The 21,803-nt window shown below is 41.7% G+C and overlaps 1 protein-coding gene across 4 annotated transcripts in view; it reads left to right on the top strand.

The window, feature by feature from the left end:
• Window positions 1–21,803, top strand: part of Slc44a5 (solute carrier family 44 member 5) — a 251,104-nt gene that overhangs the window by 143,940 nt on the left and 85,361 nt on the right. For 3 of the 4 annotated variants that reach the window (XM_048453535.3, XM_085677517.2, XM_085677516.2), the window contains 2 exons: window positions 1,129–1,164; window positions 19,219–19,267. In XM_048453535.3, coding sequence (XP_048309492.3) covers window positions 1,129–1,164; window positions 19,219–19,267 — 85 coding nt within the window. The remainder of the gene's footprint in view (window positions 1–1,128; window positions 1,165–19,218; window positions 19,268–21,803) is intronic. The other variant, XM_085677518.2, reaches the window with a different exon arrangement.

The raw sequence follows: 21,803 nt of genomic DNA, 5'->3' as shown, positions 1-21,803 counted from the left end.
GTAATACCATCATCTAATGTCGGTGAGGCCGAGGGGTTAGAACTCTGCTGCTATTCCCCACAGACATGCAGCACCTACCCCTCACAACCAAAGTTTGTACCTGTCAGCGCACAGTTTACCTTCATCCTCGGGGAGGTTCTCCTCAAGCTGAAGGCAGCTTTAGTGGGGTTAAAATGGCACCGCTGGGTTTCAGGCATGTCACCCTTCCCCCACTGCCTATTCTGTGTGTAATTAAAGGACTTAATGCAGATTTTCTTCATGTCTCATGAATCTTATGAGGTTCAAAGAGTAACAAGTGAAAAATGAAAGACCTCATTTTCTGGTGATAAATTTTAGTACACATGTGATCCGGTTTTGGAGTCTGTGCAAATCATTTATGATGGACAAGGCATGATGAAATTGAGAGAGTTCATGATTACATTTCCCTACTCTTTTCAAACCTTCTCCTACTCTCCCATCTCCATGTATTTGGTAACTTAAGACTGAAGGTCACCTATCTGGGGATTAATGAGGTCATCCCCCACCCTTAGCAGGGTCCTAAGGTGTTGCTGCCGTGCACTGTGTAGTTAGACCGACCATGCTTGTGGGTATCGCTCTCTCCATAACCATGGAGCAGCCGTTAGCAGAACCGCTGCTCCTCTGGAGGACTGGAGTTCGATTCCAAGCAACCATGTCAGATGTGGGTAACTCGAGCTTCAGGCAGAGCCTCTGCAGGTCCTTGAACCCATGTGCACATATGTTTACACATAATTAAAAAATGAGTCTTTAGAAATCTATGTCATATGATACAATAGCTATTTATGTAGTGTTTACACTGTTATTTACTTGATACTTCACTGGTATTGTAAGTACTCTAGATGATTATGTATGTATAGGGGAGAAATATATGCAAGTATTATACCATTTCCTGGGAGACCTAAGAGCACAGATTTGGTACTGATGGAATATTGGAAACAGTCTCCGAGGATGCTGAAGGACAGCTGTATTGGATCAGCACCCGCTGACCTTTTGTTATGGTGTGTGTGAACGCCCAGGGCCTGGGCTTCCTAGGGCAGGAGGGGTGGTGTAGAGTTCCAGTCATTAAACTCCACATGTAAATATTTGTTTACTCTCTGTGCTTTTTCCTAGAATCATCAGAAAGTACCTTTGATGATCAGGACTTTGGTGAGTCAGTTTGAGCACTGAGTTAGTATAAGATTCCTTCGTGACAGTAATAAACGTGTACTTTTTTTTTTTTAAATCTGTAGATAACTTAGTGTTCATTTGGGGGAAGCAATCCTGTTCTGAGTTCTTCCTGCAGCGAGTCTCTCTTTGTGGAATTGCAAATGCTTCTATCAGGCAGATGATCCTGTGGCAACCTTGGTTGTGTGCTTGTCTACGCTCCCACCCCACCCCATCTTGCATTTTTCCATTCTAGTTTAGGACGCTGGCATGCAGGAGTCTTGTTAAACTCTTTCCAGTGATGGTCTCCACCACCAGACTTTGAAGATGCTAGGAGTCTTCCTTGTGTTACAGTTGGCTTTCATCATAATTGTCCACAGAGATCTGGATCTTGGTGCTCAAAGTGCGGTAGGATATTAGCAGCTGGGACAGCCCCAAGCGTTAGTGAATACAGCTCTCAAGCCCTGTCCCGGACTAACTGCATCAGAATCCCCATCCTCACGAGATTCTCAGAGGTTAATGAGCCAACGAAAGCCTGAGTGGCTTTGAATTCAGGAATGTTTCTCCCTCAAACACTTTCACTGCCCCGAGATATATAAATGGGACTTGTCGTGCCTTCCCACACTGCATAGACCCTGAATTCTTAGCTAGACGATTGGGTATGGGGTGATAATGTTAAATTTTATTCTATCAGCAATCTGGAAATGTTAAATGTATTCACTATGGTGAGGTAATAAATGTGTTAATTAACTTGACTTAGTTTTCATAATTTATTAATGAACCAAAACTTAGCATTGTACTTCAGAAACACATGCAATTATTGTCTGTTAAAATCAATACAATTCTAAAGTATGACTATATATGCATCTTTGTCTCTGTTATCAAATAATCTTTATTGTATTTTGTGCACTTCATCTATTGAGATTCTATACACTTAAATATTATTTATAGTTTCAAGTTTTCTTTTCTTAAATTTTTTAGTTTGGTCCCCTATGATTCTGTAAGTTGGTAATCAAAACACGTGAAGGCTATTTTGTAAATTTTCAGACTTTCACGGTGGGATAAGAAGATGAAGGATGATAGCATGAGAAAGGTTGACGCCAATTTTGTCATCAGAAGCCGGCAAATTGCTCTAACTTAAAATGTGCCATGAGCCAAAATGTTTTACTATTCAGTAATGATTGGAGGTTTGCTTTCATTCATAAATCTTAACCTCTCAATTAGGAGAAAGCAATTATGTCTATAATAAAATCCTCATCTTTCTGACAAGGGTTTTGAGATGAATGAATCAAGGACAAATAAGCACTCTGTTGTGCTTATAGAATAGTCTAAGGAGAGAGGGCCTGAGTGAGGGTTCTCTGGGATAGGCAGGAGTCAGGGAGAGGCCAGCAGGGCTGCTTCCCTGGAGCTTTGGCTCCCTTCTCCCAGGCGTGCACAAGCAGCCCCATCTTCACAGCACATTCTCAGCTCCTAGGAACACGTCTGTTGCTGGGGAAACAGATCCTGAGTGCATGAAGCCCAGAAGTGAGGGTGTGTGCCTGCACAGCATGACTCCGATTGCCATTTGTCTTTTCTTTCTGAACTGTTCCTTCAATATTTGTACTTCTTCTTAGAACCATGATGTTAAATAAAGCTTCCATGTATTAACAATGTGAGTAAATTTAGGTAAATCAGAGTATTGAGCCCCTGTCACTTGAGCTTAACCAATAGAAACATTTTCAACAGACTTGGGCTGCCAGGGACTCCCTGGGAGCCCTCATGGTCACTTTTAAAATCAATCAATCTTTCTTTCTTCATTTTCTTTTTTTTCTTCCATAGGTTCTCACGTAGCCCAGTCTGGCCTTGAACTCATGATATAGAAAAGGTTTGCCTTGAACTCCTGATCCTTCTGCCACTACTTCCCAAACACAAAGATTGCAGATATGTACCCTCACGTTCCAGTTACCCTCCTAAAGGGGAGGATGGCTTTCATCCTAAGGCTGGTACCTACACCGGTTCCCATCACGGTCTCGACAGAAACATCCCACCATTGTCTGTTAATGAAAGGACACCAGCCCCCAGAACCACGTGTGCATCCCAGTATTACCCCGTTTCTTACCCAGGTTGCTTCATGGCCTGACTTCTCCTTCCCTCCAAACCACTCTTTATCTTGTGTGATGTGTGTGCTGTGTGATCCCTTCAGAGAGCAGGTCTCTGCATTGCTTCACTATTCCAGAATTTTCTTTCTCATTTAGCCTTAGGCGCATTAACATAGTCAGCCAGTCCTTAAGAAGTGTATTTCCTCAGTTTCTCGAATATCACGCCTCTGGCTTTTCTCTTTTCTCTGATGTCTCCTCTTCTGTGTGCTCTCTCACATGTAGAGACTGAGGTACTGAGTGAGCTCAGGATATATTCCTTTTTCTTCCTAGGTAACTCCATTTGGTCCCATGGTTTTATGCAACCATGTGCTTAATATTAATTCCTAAATTTACCTCCCAACCCAGATTCTGTTTCTTGATCTAGACTTGTTTGTCCACCCCAATGTCCACCAAAACTCGTGTTTGTTCTCCTCTGTCGTCTCTGAAATGCCAAGTCTCACCAGCTCCTCTGCACCAGGTCGAGGCCCTGGTAGCACATGACCACCACAGCCTGTAACAGGTCAAGATCCTGGCGTCATGTGACCACCACAGCCTGTAACAGAGCAAGGTCCTGGCGTCGTGTGACTACCACAGCCTGTAACAGGTCAAGGTCCTGGCGTCATGTGACCACCACAGCCTGTAACAGGTCAAGGCCCTGGTGTCACATGGATGACCACCACAGCCTGTAACAGGTCAAGGCCCTGGCGTCATGTGACCACCACAGCCTGTAACAGATCAAGGTCCTGGCGTCATGTGGATGACCACCACAGGTTCTTGGTTCTTTGCTTAGAAGCAGCTTCTGTCTGACTGGAGTCTATTTTCCTTGGACCATCAGAAGACTCCTGAAGTCAGGATGAAAACAAAGCAAATGGCCAACTGCTATTTAAATTTTTACAATGCAAATGCGAGTAGTTTAACATTGCTTTTTTCTTTAATTACACTCTATTTAATTTTAGTCCACTAGTACCTAAATATCAGCAATCACAAGATTAACTATACTAGCTTTGTACAAAGATCTCATCTTAGATATTGGCTATTGATCTTATTTTGATACTGATATTTTATAGCTGTCTCAACTTTACAATATTTTGACCTTGTTTCTGCACTTGAATATTGAAGGAAGATTTATGGCACCGTTTTTAGTTAAAGAAAGAAGAAAACTGACTTAATTACTTGTGCCTTTGGTATTGTTAGCTTTATGCCATCATTTTATCTGCCTAGTCTAATTTTATGTGGATCAAATGGTATTTCATGTTGAGTGTCCTCATTATCAAAATGCCAAGGTTAAAGTATTCTATAATTTTAATTGCTCTTCTGTCCCACTCAATCACTATGTCAGTGTTAGCCGTAACTATGGCAATAAAAAGTTATTGTTAAAATAGATCTGACTACAAGCACAGCCTCATCCCAGGAGCCACGGCAAGCATCAAGGAGAGCATATACCTCCTGAGCAAAACCCATTACGGGAGGCTGACTTCTAGTTCATCAGGGAAGCCCTCCACCTTTGCCTCTGAGTGTGTCTTCCATCTGGCAATACCATCTCAAAGAGGGAAGCTGCCTGTTTGCACAAATCTTGTGACTGTTGATTCCTGCGCTGTGATAGAGAGCCCTTAGAAGGCTTATCTAACTAAAACACAGCTTTCCACGTAGCTTTCTTACAATGAGACTCTTCATCTTCACTTCTGATAGGTTAAATTATTGAAAAGCCTAAACCTCTTGTTGGTTAATTCTCAACACGGATTGGGCTAATCCATAGCAGTAGCCTACTTCTCCAAAAGTATTAAAATCAAATAAGGCGAGGCCAGGTGTGTGGGAGCACACTTCTAATCCCAGCACTCGGGAGGTAGCAGCAGAGATAAATCTCTATGAGTTTGAGGCCAGCCTGGTCTACATAACGAAGTTCCAGGCCAGCTAGGGCTCCACAGCGTGACTCTGTCTGAGAAACAGATCTAGTGGCTGCTCTAGAACGGAGACCACTTCCCTCTGGATGTTTCTAGATTTAAATTTCTTTGCAAAGTATGAACACTTACTGCCACACACTGCAGGGAACCTTCGAGAGTCTCTGGGTACATTGACGGCAAGAATTAAAGACTGGCAGGCCAGACCATGCAGGCACCGTCCTTGCCGTTGTTCATGTGGAGATGCTTGTAACCTGGCCAGCAACCTTTTGAAGATGCTTCTGTGCTCCTTATTTTATAGAGAAGGAGACTAAGCCAGAGAGAGCTCATATGGTTTGCACAGTTAAGTACAGTAATGATCCAATACAAACTTCAAAAACAAAAGTTTAAAAGAAGGTATCTTGTTTTTAATTAAAAATGATTGTTTGATTTTCTGACTTAGGAACTGGGGCAAACTTACAATTTTGTATATGCATATCCTGGCTGCATAGAGAAAGATAGAGATGAAGTTTGAAGTATTTCATTAAGATGGGCTTCAGCCACAGTCTCTACTTTGTGACTAACCAAACCCAACATGAAAACAAGAATATTCTCTTCATATCAGCAGAGGCCCCAGTCCTGATCTGTCACCTCCACCTGTTTTCTGACTGGCTTCCTGGCTTAGTTCTGTGAGGAGCATGCGAACGGCGCTCATGTGACCTGCACAGCTGCTGGGTCACTGAGGAGCCTGGAGCAGTGTACATTCAGAGCCCCTAGAAGCTCCCTTCCTGTTGCTTCAATGTGGAACTTTACTGCCCTTCTGCTCTTCCTTCTGCCTCCTCCCTGACATCCCAGACTCTTCTATTCACATCGAATCCTGTCCCCAAGTGCCTTTGTGGGTGACACCGGCTTCCTGCTTGAGCTCTGCTAGAAGCCACAGGTCTGTGGATCTTGTTCAAATCTTCTGAGTACAATTTCAATGGATTCACTCTGGATTCTACCTCCAGAGTTTCTTGCTTCTATCTCCCTTGTGTCTCTGATACTGACTCCGCAGCGGTCTGCGCAGGCTCTGCCCCATGGCCCTTCTCCGGCACCAGTCTTGGTGGTTAAGGTGTTGTTACTTGGTGAGCAGTTGCACAGAACTTCCAGTGGACAGAGTTTAGGGAACTGTGGGGATTGCCCTCAGTCTGTAAGTTCTGTGGATTGTGGGACGACACTCCGAGGCTGTACAGTTGTTCCCATGCTGAACTCCGGGACTGCACAGGTCTCAGGTCCTGGGGCTGTGTTCACTCGATTCTGTGCTCTTTTGATTTCACTTGCCATTTCATTTTGAGGCTGTACCCCTAAAATTATGAATAAATGCCCATAATGGCTGTTAAAAGCAGACAGTAAGAATACCTTTTCGTGCAAAAGGGACCTGAAGCTCTACCTTGTTTTTACATCAGAGATTCAGGATACAAGCGTGAGTATCAACAGACGTCTTTTGTAACATGAGAGCCCATTATTCTCATCTGTGTTAGCCACATGGCTTGGTACCTTTTTCAGCTGTCAGCTTACATGTTGCTCCTTTGGTGATCTGGGCAGGAATGGCAGAGGGAGCTTCCTGCTTCCCTGGAATACTCCTATTCTCATCGCCCCGCCTCTACTTCCTGTCTGGTTGACCTGCCTATACTTCCTGCCTGGCCAATCAGCGTTTTATTAAAATACATGATTGACAGAATACGGATAATTCTCCCACACCAGTCTTTATTCATGTGTTTCGTGAGACTCAGGTTACAGGCATGAGAATCAACAGACATCTTTATTCATGAGATTCATAATATAGACATAAGTATTAAAAGATGTCTTTATTCATATGATTCATGATATTCAGAATGCAGGCATGAATATCAGCAGATAGCTTTATTCATATGTCTCCTCTGGTCACACATGTGTACTTTTTCACAACTTGACTTTGCTCTGGCTGAGTTAGGAACGGGGTATTCTATTGCAACATTCAGAGATCAGGAATAAGTATGCATGAAAATGGGTAGGACTGTAGTTCATTATGTTAAGTGAAATAAGCCAAGCTCAGAAAGACAAACACACACACACACACACACACACACACACACACACACACACACACACACACACGTTATCTCACCTGGAATATAAACATAATCACATATATACATATTATGTATGTATGTATGAAAGAAGATGAGACTATAAAATGAGAGAGAAAAGTCAGCAGGAGGGGGAACAAAAGAGGGTGACAGTCTATATGTTATGGAAGCAGAGGAGGACTGTTTGAGGACAAGGAAAACAGGACCAGCAACAGAGAGAGGAAGGACTGAGGGGGTAGTGAGGGTAAATAAAAACAAATTGCATACATGTATGAAAATATTATGAAATTGATCTCTTTGTATGCTAATAACCTAATAATGTCTAAAATTTAGGTCAAGAACATGCATACTCATGCGTAATTACATGGTAAATGACACTTGTAGATCTTCAAGCATGATCCTCAGCCATATTCACAACAGGGGAGCATGCATGGGAATATTCTGATAAGCATGCTGTCCACACCCGAGTCACACCCAGCAGCTGAGGAGACAAAAGTTGCTACAAAAGACAACGGGTTTAAATAAAGAAACTCCAATAAGTAAATCATGAAAATGAGATGCCTTCTGCAGCAGTTATTCATGTATGAATGGATGAAGCCTAAATGCCAGTCTGAGTACAAAGATCCCAGCATTTCTTTTCTTTGCCAAGAACCAAAGTATTGTCTGTAGCTTTGCCTTCAGGAGCCTCATGTTCCAGGTTAAAGCTCTAGAATGGAGCAAGGGAGAGCAGAACTCCCCGTGCATTAAAAGATGCCCTCACATTATTCAGAAAACGTCTAACCTAGTCACATAGCTTTAGTTTTTAAATTTATTCTTATTAATTATTTTTTAATATACAAAGTATTGGGTTTCACAGTGTCACTCTCAAATGAATGCATCATTACACTTTGTTCCCACCCATCTTTCCTAGCCCATTTGTTACCCAGAATACTCCCTCAAATAAGCTTTAAATTCTATTTATTTACTGTGTGTGTGTGTGTGTGTGTGTGCGCGCGCACGTGCCATGATTCTTATGTGGAGTGGCCTGGACTGGCAAGTTGTTCTTCAGGGAGAGGTCCCTGAGCAGGAGGACTTGGGATGAGGAAATAAAGAAGATAGGAAAGTTACATGAGTCTCTGGCATGAGCTGACGACTGACACCAAGCAAGTTTATTAATAAGTATGACATCTCATGTCCTATTTGCAGGGGGGGAATGGAGAAGAGTCAGCAGAAAACCCCCACATAATGAGACACAATCAGCAGGAAGCTAATCAAGTAGTGCTCCTCAAAGGGAGCACGGGTTACCTTGAGTGCATCACAGACGGAGCACAGTGGCCTTCAGACTGATGACATCAGTGTCTGGTGGGGGAGGGAAGTCAGGTTCAGGTTCAGGTTCGGTGAACCAAAACCTTAACTCCTTCAAGGCCCTGGCTCCTTGGGCAAGGACAGAGAGCTAGGTTCCTTTTGTCCTTTCATTGGAGCCTCTGAGAAAGCCTGGGATGTCTTGGCTCCCAGTATGGGGCCCAGAGGACAGTCTGCAGAGTCAGTTCTCTCCTTTCGCCAATAATCCTTCTGGGTACTGAAGAGGAGTCACCAAACTTTGAGTCATGTGTCTTTGCCCACTGAACCATCTTACAGGGATCCTGAACTCTAAAATCCTACTTACGTGCAGGTGAAGAGTATCCTAGTGACTGAGACCTGTCAAGGAAGCTGAGTGATTTCTGAGAGTGTTGGACTGGGGACTCAGAACTAAGACGGGAAGGATGTCATGGGGCTAAAGATCGGAAAACCTGACCCAGAAACTTGGTCACTGGTTGTTCTACTTCAAACTTTAAAAATTTATCATGGCAATTTTTTACTTTCTCTAAAAACTTAGCGAACTTTGCCTTTAATCCCAGCACTCAGGAGGCAGAGGCAGGTGGATCTCTGTGAGTCTGAGGTCAACCTGGTCTACAGAGAGAGTTCCAGGACAGTCTCCAAAGCTACAGAGAAACCCTGTCTCAAAAAAACCAAACAACAACAAAATCCAAAAAACCTATCTATTTTCCTTAGCGACTGAAAAAGAAAGCGCTTTATTTTGTAATAGTGAGCAACAATTATATTTAGTTGAGAGTATGAAAAAAGATGTAAAACATCCTGATACTTATTTTAAAATAATTTTACTGAATAAATTTCATGATTAAATATTAATACTTAAATTACTTTGTTTGTGGAAAAACAGCAGCATACCAATCAGAGAGAACACTGCTGTCATGGCAACCCGGGAGTACAGTTTTCCGCCAAGCATGGGTGAACCACTGCAGTGAAAAGAACATCTCACTTCCTCCTCCGCCTCCTCGCCGCCAGAACTCTGAGGAGTTTTAATATTCCCTAAAAATACTTTTAAAAAAATTGCAGGGGCTGGAGAGATGGCTCTACAGTTAAGAACATGCACTGCTCTTGTAGCAGACCTGAGTTCAGTTCCCAGTACCCTTGTAAGGCAGCTCACAAACACCTATAATTCCAGCTACAGGATTCCCCACACTCTCTTCTGGACCCTACAGACACCTGCATTCAGATGTACACAAACCCACACAGTGCACACACGCGCGCCCATGTGTGTGCGCGCGCACACACACACACAGAGCAAACACAGCTACATATAATTATTTTCTGAATATTAAAAATATGTAAATAATAGAGGCTGAAGTGTGGCATGATTGGTAGTGATGACATACATACATACATACATACATGCATGCATGCATACATACACGAAGCTCTAAATTTGATCCCCAGCACCACACATATGGGAAAGAATGATCCATATCTGTAATCCCATCACTTCGCTTGGGAGGTACAGACAGGAGGATCAGAAGTTCAAGATCATCCTTGGACACATAGTGGATTTGAGGCCAGTCTCGAACTACATGAGACATTGTCTCAAAAAACAATAAATCAAAAAATAAATAACATATAGAAATCAGTGAAGACCATTATTTTTTTGAAGACCATTATTTTAAAGATACTTTAAATGTACTGCTGAGCAGATTCATTACCATGAAGGTGTATAGTAACTGTGGGAGACGGCGTAACTTAGTTTTAAATCTCAACTTGCCACATCCTAGAATTATTGGGAAGAGAATCTCAGTTGAGGAATTGCCCTCATCATTCTGGCCTGGGGCACATCAGTGGGGAGATTGTCCTGGCTATTGTTTATGTGGTAGGGCTCAGCCCACTGTTGGTGACACCACTAGGCAGGTGTTCCTGGAGTGTATAACTTACCTGACCATAGGTCATTAATCCCACCCAGGGAAACACTCTTCCATGACCTCAGCTACAGAAAACAACTTCCAAAACACTTACTCAGAATATCATCAGATTGTTGGTTGCTGCTTTCTTACTTTTCTAGCAGGTGTAGTCTGCTTACAGGTTAGATCCTTAAGTTCACAATATTACTGCCATGACAGAGTGAGGCAGGTCCTTGTTTCAGATGCTAGACTCCCATTCCTTAGTCCTTTTCTCTCTCCTCCAGTTCTGCACAGAATATAAAAGAATCTCAAAGTTGTCTTTGACAATGAGCTGGTGGTATGTTCAGTATTTGTAAAGAAATAAAATCTAACTGAGGAAGAAGAAAAAAACATGAGAATTTCTGTCTCAGATATGCCCTGTAGAATTTGCTAGCCTAAAATCCAAGTTCTTGTACCTTTTACTTATCCAAGAAAGCAGGACTCCAGAAAAGAGTGTGATGTTCCCTTAGGCATTCCAAGAGATTTTCTTTTTCTATAAAGCTGACCCCTGAGCTCTTGCATTCTTTCATGACAGCGTAGCTGGATCTTATAGAAAGTGAAGTGGACCTGCTTGCTTCTCCTCCCTCTGTATACAATTCTAAGTGACTGGGCTGGTGAGTTACTGCTGTTCTCTCTACTTTTCCCCAATTAGCACACAAGTATCAGCCTCCATGTAGTGTGGAGATGTAGGCAGAGACTGCTCTTCATTTCCCAGCCACTCAGACCCAAATAATCACACAAAACTATATTAATTACAACACTGTTTCGTCAATGACTCAGGTGTAGTTCCAGCTAGCTTTTACATCTTGAATTAACCCATTTCTATTAATCTATATATCAGCATGAGGTTGTGGCTTATTGATAAGGATCCTGTATCTGTCTCCTCCACAGCTACATGGCATCTCTCTGACTCAGCCTACTCTCTCTATACCTCTGTTCAGATCCTGCCTGACTTTTGCTAAACCATTTGTCCACACAGCTTTATTCATTATCCAATAAAAGCAACACATATATAAAGGACATCCCACATAATCTCCCCTTTTCTGTCTAATTAAAAAGGAAGGTTTTCTTTAACATAGTAAAATTACATATGCAAAACAATTATCAAGCAAAAATTATAGTTACAACGGTTAGTCCATTTACATTTGGAAAATTAAGGAAAATACTTTATCATCTATCCTATCTTGGTGAGTCTAAAATTTTATATCTAATTTATCCTTTATCACAACTAAGGAAAACTGTAGCTATAACTATATGTCTTCAAGACCCCAGAAAGATATAATATTACCTAAGTAAGCAGTAAGCAACTTCCAAAGTTTTAGGATTGACAGAGACATCTTGCTACCTGGACAGTCACCCAAAGTTCTTCTGTAACATTGAGGCATCCATCTTTGGCCTATAGGCCCATGGTGTCCAGCAGACTTTTCCATGAAGCAAGAAATTTGAAAGGCTCTTCCACCTATCTTGGCAGTTTGTCGGTCATTTTCTTCTGTGTCCTGCAGAATGTCTGTTGGTTTCTTCTGTGAAGTAGGAACCCTGAAGGACCATCCCATCTTTTGGAAAGTCCAGCAGTCACTTTTCTGTGAGTCCTACTTGTCCAGTTCATACAGCAAACCATCAAGTATTCCAGGCAAGAGCAGCTTCTTGCCCAAATGACTAGCCTTGTCACACTGAAGGCACATTCCGTAACAAGTTTTTTCAACGTCCATCAACCTCTCTGAAGTAATTTGTGTTGCCAGAAGCAGATATGTCTCACTGTTTAGAAAATACAAGTTCTTAAAACATTTTAAATGTCATATTTTGTAGGTATTTGAAATTTTGAAGATTATTTAACTGAAATATATCTCTGTGTATCTAGAAAATCTAGCTAACATAACTATAAGTTTGATTATTATAAATTACTATCTATTAATCTGTAATTTTAAACTATATATTACATTTTTAAATGAACTGCATAAATATTAACACCTTAAAAAGAGTATAAATATACATATGCCAAAATTGATGTAAATTTGTAACAATAAATCAAAGTCCATATCAATATAAAGTATGCATCTCTATATCATATTCTCCTTTTTTTAGAAATTGACTGTGACCATTAATCCATTATAACCAACCCTTTAAAAATGAAAATAAACATCTATAAATAATAATTTTGGAAATTTGGGCATAGTTTTTTTCAAACTACTTCCTTCTGTTTGTTGGGAGAAGTATTTTTAGGGGTTTATGGAGATCTTTCAGGGGATCTAATTCCATGAAACCATATTAGCTTGGAAGGCATCCACAGGTTCCCATCATCTGTGTAAACAAAAGCAGAACTTCTTTTCCAAAATAACATATCCTTAGACTCAAGTTTTGAAGTCCAAATACCTTTAAAATATATATGTTGGTTTCGCTTAGCAGCCCCCAGAAACAAATGTCTTTCTGGAGTCAAAAAATTCAAAGAAAACACAATAGTATACACAATCCAGACTCTCTGTGTATTTTCCATCTTTATGTGGCTTATTTTTCTTTACTCCTTTAATCTATCTGTCTTATTCTTTTATATTAAATTTACTGTTTCTCTTTTTTTTAAAAAAAATTTGTTTATTATGTATACAATATTCTGTCTGCATGTATGCCTGCAGGCCGGAAGAGGGCACCAGACCTCATTATAGCTGGTTGTGAGCCACTATGTGGTTGCTGGGAATTGAACTCAGGACCTTCAGAAGACCTGGCAATCAATGCTCTTAACCGCTGAGCCATCTCTGCAGCCCCAAATTTACTGTCTCTTTAAAGATTTTATTTTGTTTTTTAAAACCATTTACTTCTTTTTTATAACTATATTTTTTTTCCCTTTCTCTCCCAAGCCTGTGTACATTATCCAACACTGTGACTCATTCGAGGTCTTTTTCATCTGAAATCTGTCTTTATCATGTGACTGTAATCATTTTGCGACCAGGAGCACTTTTTCAAATGCTAAGTGACATGGCTAGGACTAAGGCTGATTTGCCTTTTGGTCCCCCAGCCCTACGTGGCAGAGGTGTGTTCATCACCAACTCTGCAGCCATGCTTACCGCCCCAGCTCCAGGGACACGGGGTCTATGCCACCGCTAAGTGATTTGTAACATGCTGCTCATAGACTCCATTTAAGTACATGACCTCTTGAAAGAGACAGAGTTCATTCTGCCAGCATGAACCACAAAACCAGATCTTAAAGAAGTCATTCAATTTTTTTTTACCACTAATACTGAGTCAGGAAGACTTCTTTTTGCTTGCTACCAGCAAACAGAGTCTCTCTGAAAAAAAAAATAGGGCTACCAAGAAGCTGTGTTTAATTCTATTTTTTTTTCTTTTTTGGCATGTGTCTAGAATTTCTTTTTGAACTCTCTCGGTTTTTATGTGACTGTACTGGCCCCACATTGAGCACCATTTGTAGGTGGAGACTGTTTGTTTCCTGACCACTCAGACCCAAATAATCATTATATTAATTAGAACACTGTTTGGCCAATGAATCAAGCATATTTCTAGCTAGCTCTTACATCTTAAATTAACCCATTTCTATTAATCTATGTGTCAGCACGAGGTTTGACTCTGCCTTATCTATCTATCTATCTATCTATCTATCTATCTATCTATCTATCTATCTATCTATCTATCTCCTACCTGGCTTTGCTCTGCTAAGTCTTTGACCCACATAGCTTTATTCATTATCCAATAAAAGCAACACATATACAGAAGGACATCTGACATCATGGAGACAACTAGTAATCCTACCCATAGTTTTTATCTCTTGAATCATTGTGCGTTATGGGCAGAGATTACGTATCAATGCAGATTTTCATATCTACCCTTCAGTCCCACGAATAGGGAAACATTTTGGACAATGACTATCATCCATCTTCTTGAGTCTTAGCAGAAGGTCAAGAGTGTGTAAACATTTTAATTTTGCTCTTATCAATAACCTGTTGGTGATAGGAGGAAACAGGGAATGCTATCACCAAGAACCAAACTGTTCTACCCTGTGGCAAATAATCAAATCCTTCCTGATTTTCTCTAGACATATACAGTCCTAAGTTTAAGAAAAAAAAAACCCTTTTACTCAAAACTAATGTTAAAGATAATTTCCACCTCCTCTTGATGTAAGTTGTTTTATACTTACATAATATAAAAACTGTCATTTTCCTGTAGTCTTAATTAATTTTTGTGTTATTGATTGAGTTAGACAGACAGAAAGGAAAACGAAGTCACTAATGGTCTGTTTGGGATGAGCAGATATGATCTCTGGTTGTAGAATTGTTCTTACAGTGTTGGAGGGTGAGAGAAAGGGGCTGTGTGGTAAGGAGGTATGTAACCTGTGAAGCTGGAAGAGTGGCAGATTCCTCATATGATTAGTGTTACAGGTCTTACTTTTAATGCTTTGTTGAGGAATAAAATACAAATGTGATTAGAAAGAAATAATAGACCACCCAAGTGGATAACTTAAATACAATTCATGTTCTTTCATGCATCCAGACTGTCTTTAAGTCAGCCTTGATCCTGAATTTTATTTATTATGAAAGGATGTGTGATTATCTCATAATCTATGGCTCTTCTACAGAACAAATTGACTGCTTTGTCATAATGGTCAAAAAACTCATTTTTTTTAAAAAAAAACACTCCATTTTCAATGCCCCAGATGATATTTTCTACCCACTGCTCTCTTTTAGCCTACTCTTATCCCTGAAAGTCCCATCCTCCCAACTAGATGCCCCCTACTCTTGTGCCCTATGTTCCCTGTGGATCTCGTGCATGTAGCCACAATGCCGTGTTTATGATAGCCTTGGCTATGTCATATCCAGGAGACAGCATTCCACAGGACTCCGCTCCACCCTTCAGCTCCCACAGTCTCGCCAACTCCTTTTCTATGAGATTCTCTGGGTCTTGAAATGGTAATGTAGATGTCCCAATGAGGACTGATAACTCCCCAATCATTATTATTTGTATTTTCATCAGTTCTGATTTTCTCTGTTAACCATCACCCACTACAAAAAGAGGTTTCTTTAGCAGACGTAGAGCAGACAAATAGTATAAGGTGAGAAATATTTAAAGTCAGTTTGTCTGTTATTTTCAGTAATAAGTTTTCCCTGGAGCCTGTGACATCTCCATAGATTCCCTCCCCAAAGTTTTACAGCATGATATATGAACTTCTCTTTGGGTAGCAATCCCCAAATCCAATCAAATGATGTTTAGTGGGTCCCAAACAGTTATGCTAGGTTATACCAGTGGGAACATCTTGACCAGAAGGTTGGAATTGTAGTATGAAGGATCCATACTTGGATAAAACCATTCATGTGTTTTCTCTTCTATCAGCCCTTATATCTCTCTCCATAATTATGAGGGGGAGGCTTCCAGCTTTGTTTTGGCATGATTTATCAGAGTGCTATAGCTCCAGCATATGGTGCCATTAGCAATAGGATTGTGCCATATGGTTCTGGCAACTATTACTTTTAAGGTTTTAACTGACTTGTGCCCATGTAGAGCAACTTATTTTAAATATTGATGTAGAGTATTTAAAACCACCCTAGTGGTTAGAAAACTCTGTCATAAATGAGCAGATTTGTCATTTTTGGAGTAGTATACAATGACTTAGCATCCCTGTGTTTAGGAGGCAAACACCCATCCTACGGTTAGGTGTCTCTGTTCTCAGTTTGAGTGGGTGCTGGAGGATTCTCTTGTGGTTTCCACTCCTCTTTCCTTTGTGGTGTGGGCTCATGTTTCTACCTGAGATGGGTTCCTGGAATCTGATTATTTCCTGGGTGTGGTGCTGCCATTAGATGCTGAAGCATGCCTCTATGTCAATCCAAATCTTGCCCCTATGAAATGCACGTTCTGGAATTGCCTTCATTCTTTCTTACTGCTGTAGCCTTGGTCAGCACCCTGCATCTGTCTTAAACAGGCCAGCAATCTCCTTGTTGTTTTATCTATTTAACCTTCCTGTGTCTTCTGTTTAGATTGCATGATATTCTAGGAGTTTTGTAAGTCTTACTCTGACATGCCTACCTTTTTTTTTTTGTCACAATTGGGCCTGTACTTTTGGCCTGGTGTCTCAATGACCATCTTTTCCTTTAAATGGCTTAAAGTTTCTTTTCCAAACATTGTCCCCAAAAGATTGTGCCTCGAAGAAATCCTTTTAGAATCACTTGTGCCATTAATGCCCACGTGACAACTCAGTCAAAGTTGGTTTGCACTGTTCTACATGAACAAATTTGGTTATTAGCATTATAGACATACACATACACATATATCATATATAGATATACACATATACCTATATCTTATATACATGATTCACTACTGGAGGTAGAAATTATTTCCTACTTCTCTTTTTCTCTCTATTATGGTTTTTATGGATATAAAAAGATGGAAGGGACGAAGAAGAAAGCCATTCTCTCAACGTAGATTCTAGAGATGGTGCTTGTTCTGGTTTCCAGGTGTGAGTCACCACTATTGGCAGCTTTCTTCCTTGCTTCTTCTGCTAACCCTCAAAGACATATTACATCATCACAGGTTAGAGGTAAGATTAGTGTTGTGGAGGTATGGCAATGACTGTCAGTGTGATTCCAGTAGTAATCAGTGTACTTTTGTCCATGCTGAAATCTACTGAAATGGTTAGTTAGTGCTTGCTAGGACCGATTCTCTGTTTGATTTTATAACCTCAATTAAAAATGAACATTCAAATGACATTGACATTCTTTTTAGAAACATATTCATAAGTATTTATTGAGTGTCTAGTGTGGGGGTATGTATGTGCGTGCTGTGTGAGTATGTGCATGTCTATGTATCTGTGTGCATATGTTTATTATGTGTGCCTATATGTCTGTACATATATATGTGTATGTATGTGTGTGTATATGTGTGAGTATACTGGAAAATAATAGATGAAATAGGAATAGACTAATAACTAAATTCTAGTTTCTGTCCTAAAGGGCTCTGCATTAACCCAATAGAATAAGTGGTCTTGTGAATTAACCTACCATTGCTAGAATATTGAGTTACCACCTGTGTCACTGAAAATAATAAATTTATTATTTTATTCTAGTAGCAGAAATCCAAAGGAGATCTCAGTGGGCTAAGATCAGGCATTTCAGGGAACATTCCTTCTAAGACTCATCCTGGGCAAGGTCCATTGTCCCTGGCCCAGCTTTTGCAAGCTGCTGTTCTCTTGGCCTCTTTACTCATCCTGAAGGCCCAGCACCTGGCAGTGAGTTTGTGGATGTCACATCGTTCTAACCTTGCTTCCATTGTCCCGTTTCCCTTTTGGCTTTGTCTTCTCTTCCCCATTTGAGGGCCCCATAAATCACACTGGCTCCATGAAGACACCGCGGGAATAACCTTTCCACGCCATGTTGAACACATCGTCACCTTCCTCACACAAGGAACATCTTAGCAGTGCTGAGACTGAAGATGTAACCTCTTGAGGGTGACACCGACTGTGCCATATCATGCCTGGGGTGCGATGTGTTATGTGAATAATGGATAGGTGTTTGAGAGTTGGATTGCAGCAGCTCCTTTGGATGGGGTTGAGAGCAAACTCTCAGCACTGATCCCAGAAAGTGGGCTCCACACATCAGCACAGTGGCTAAAGAATGTCATTTTTTTTCTTGTCCTTCTTAAAGAGGATTAGAGATTCTGTGCAGGGAGGTGGGAACTTTCCGAACTATCATTGTTACCGGGGTTTGAGGTTCTTGTGATTTCTGTCAAATGAGTTCACACAGGGCAGAGCCTCATGTTGAAGTCAGAGTTCATTCCAGAATAGCACAAGGCATTTATAAGAGTGAGAGCAGGCAGTGGCTCAAGAGACTGTTGCAGAGAAAACACTCTCGTGGGTCAAGAGCTGACAATAGCCAAAGGAACTATTGTACCAATTTATATGTTTAGGAGGGCTTATACCATTCTTAAAGTTTCTGCAATAGGCAGCTTAGATAAGTCACATCTTGAATTGGGATGTATGCCTCTCAGGTCCTCAGCCACAATGGCAATGGCAGAGCTTAGTGTGGCCCAGCAGCTTAGAAGAGCACCAGTGTTGCTCTCCCACACATGTTGGTGAGGGGTTTCTGTCCTGCCCAGTTCCCACAGTCATTAAGTCCCAAAGAAATCACACAGAGGTCTACATTAACTATAAACCGGTTGGCCCATTAGCTCAGGCTTTGTATTAACTATTATAATGTATATTAGTTCATTATTCTTGTCTTTGTTAGCCACATGACTCAGTACTTTTTTAGTGAGGCAGTCACATCTTGCTTTTTCTTTGGCAGAGTCACAACTGTCAAGGAATGCACTTTCTTCTTCCCAGAATTCTCATTGCCCCGCCTCTACTTCCTGTCTGGTTGTCCCTCCTATACTTCCTGCCTGACTACTGACCAATCAGCGTTTACTTAAAATATAATTAACAGAATACAGAAAATTGTCCCACACAGATATGTCTTCAGAGTTGGCACATTCTGAAGGAGGGTGTTTTTACAGTTTATGGGGAATATGACCCTTGTGGTCTCACTTCTAGTTGGAAAGAGGACAAGAACTCAGCAAGCGTGGCCAGGGCGTACCTGTTACTTCACTGGACAAAGAACTTAGCACTTCATGGGGCAGTAGGCCAGCCAAGAACAAGCTCTTTCCTTAGTAACAGTTTATATTCATTTATTTGTCTCTTCATTGGCCTATATACTTAAAAAGATTTTGTTTGATGCAGGTGATTCGCGGATGTATGATGCAGATTTCCGCGGACCCACTGCCGACAGGTAAGCAGCTCTTTCCTAGTGAATGCATGTTTCTAAACGAACACCCAAGTTAATTTTGTGTACATCATTTTATAACTCATGGAGAATTTTATCTATCTTCAGGGACAAATACCTCAGTACTGACTGAATGTAACCTTATTTACCTAGGGAAAGTACAGAAAACAAATCTCTCCTGGAGTCCTGAACATTGTTCATTCAGCAAATGATCTGCCTTTAGTTACTAGACTGACAGTCTGTATTCACCAAAAGAGAAACCTTGAGAAATGCTTTATGTATCTTCCCCACCCTGTGGAGATGCTGACTCATTCAGATGGTTATGGCTTGTGTCTGTGGACTCCGTGACTCACAGTGGCCAATGCAGAGTTGCTATGCCAACCTCTCCATGCCAGGCATATGTGCCACTCAGCTTCCAGAAACAGGACACTTCTCAGAGACCACCATTCTCCGAGGAATCATGGATCTTTAGGATATGAGAGTCTCTCAGGGGAATAAACACATCTTTGCTTGTTCTCCCCTCCCCCACCATTGCATGACATTTCAATTTCAGCCAATAATTTAACCCTCTTATCATTTATCCTCTCCTCTAGTCTCAGGCTTACAGCTAATCAGAGACAGCACTGCTGGGGACAGCTACAGGACAGGGCAGGCTGCTGGGGACAGCTACAGGACAGGGCAGGCTGCTGGGGACAGCTACAGGACAGGGTGGGCTGCTGTATTTGCTTCTGCCTGGCTCTGACTTTGATTTTTGGCAGTCGCATGTCATAACAACCCGTGGCGTGAATGAACAGTCAGCACACTCGTTTACACTTGCCAGTCATTGGAACGTGTGCCAGCCTTTCCTGTGATTTCCCTCAAATTTCCCCACTTTAAGCAGCTTATTCTAATTCAGCAAAATGTCAGGGCATTTGTTCAGGTTCCTCATTGCAGGTCCACTTTCTTAGGCCGAGTGAGGAGCCTCCCTTGTGTCATTCTCTCTGTGGTAATACCGTGAGTGCACTCTGTTGCCCAGAGTGCAGATAGCCTTGATCAGCGTGGGCTTCACATTTCAGAGTAGCCAACTGGTGAAGACTGAATGTAGCCTGGTACCCCCAAGGGATCACTAAATGTCTTTGAGCTTCAAAGGGAATAATAATTACGGTTAACCAACTGTCACATTTAGGCAGAGGGAATGTGAATTTGAAATGTGCCTCTCCTAGCCATAGGGAAGGCAGCTGAGGTAGGCCTGGTTGGTTTTACGGAGATAAATTGAGATCTCCGCACCTTCATCTTCCATCATGTGACCGCCATGAGGACATGCTGGTCAATAATGAACAAAGTGTGTGGCAATAAGCACAGAAGAGCGTAATGGATTGTGTGCTCAACGGCAATGCATCACTGCAACGTTCATACCTGGTAGCACCACAGAGACTGCAATGTCCTCATCTTTAACGCATCACTTGCTTGCCCCGAAGAGTTGTGTCGGATCACAGAATCCCACAGTATTCACCTCAGGAACATGCTGTATAGGTCTGTGGCGAAGGAACAGTAGGTGAGGCCATACATCCATACGTTCCACAGCCGCTGGGTGTCATGTAGCAGTGTGTACCATCTAGGTTTGCATAAGTATACCAGCAATATTCTCACAGTGCCAAAAATGTGTAGTGGTGCATTTCATAGGAAGATTCCTGTGGTTATCAGACATGACTAGGGACCTCGAGAGATGGGACAGTGGGTAGGGACATTTGCCACACAGCCTAATGTCCTGAGCTCCATTCCGAGAGCTGATAAGAAGAGGGGTTGGTGGGAGGAGAGAATTGACTCACACAAGGTGTCTATGTGGAGGTTTACACACACACACACACACACACACACACACACACACACACACACACACTTCCAGTAAACTCTAAATACCCATGATAATCACTGAGGAAATAATTGTAGTCTGGAGTTGGGGATGCTCCAGACACCACAAAGGGCTTCAGGCCAAGGAGATTAGCACACTCACCTAGTTGAGGTCCAGGAGATGAACACATTCAACTCGCTGAGGTGAGGTCCAGGAGATGAACACACTCACCTAGCTGAGGTCCAGGAGATGAACACACTCGCCTCGCTGAGGTCCAGGAGATGAACACACTCGCCTAGCTGAGGTCCAGGAGATGAACACACTCGCCTAGCTGAGGTCCAGGAGATGAACACGCTCACCTAGCTCACGCCCAGGAGATTAGCACACTGACACTTACCAAAGTCTGAGGGATTCCTAGTTCTGTTACTAAAAGAACTCAGTTAACCCCTCCCAGAGCTGCCCCCTGGTTTATGCAGAGCTCAGGCTTGCATCTTCTTGTAATAACGGCTGTGCTTCCTGTCCCTGTAAAACGAACTCAAATACCGAAAGGCAGAGTTCATCCCTGCATAAGCCAGAGGGTACAATAGGAAAAGGTCACAATGTCCCTGGTAAAACAAGCCCTAAATACTGTAAAACTGTCTGGAAGGAGGCTACAGGCCATTCTGATTTGAAGCATAGTTAAATAAAAGCCTACCTTTCAGCATGCCTTTC

Source organism: Myodes glareolus, chromosome 17 (genome assembly GCF_982192425.1).
Source record: "Myodes glareolus chromosome 17, mMyoGla1.1, whole genome shotgun sequence".
In the NCBI taxonomy this organism is placed as follows: Eukaryota; Metazoa; Chordata; class Mammalia; order Rodentia; family Cricetidae; genus Myodes; species Myodes glareolus.
The sequence above is the reverse complement of the archived record's forward strand: the minus strand, read 5'-3'. Positions and strand labels throughout refer to the sequence as shown.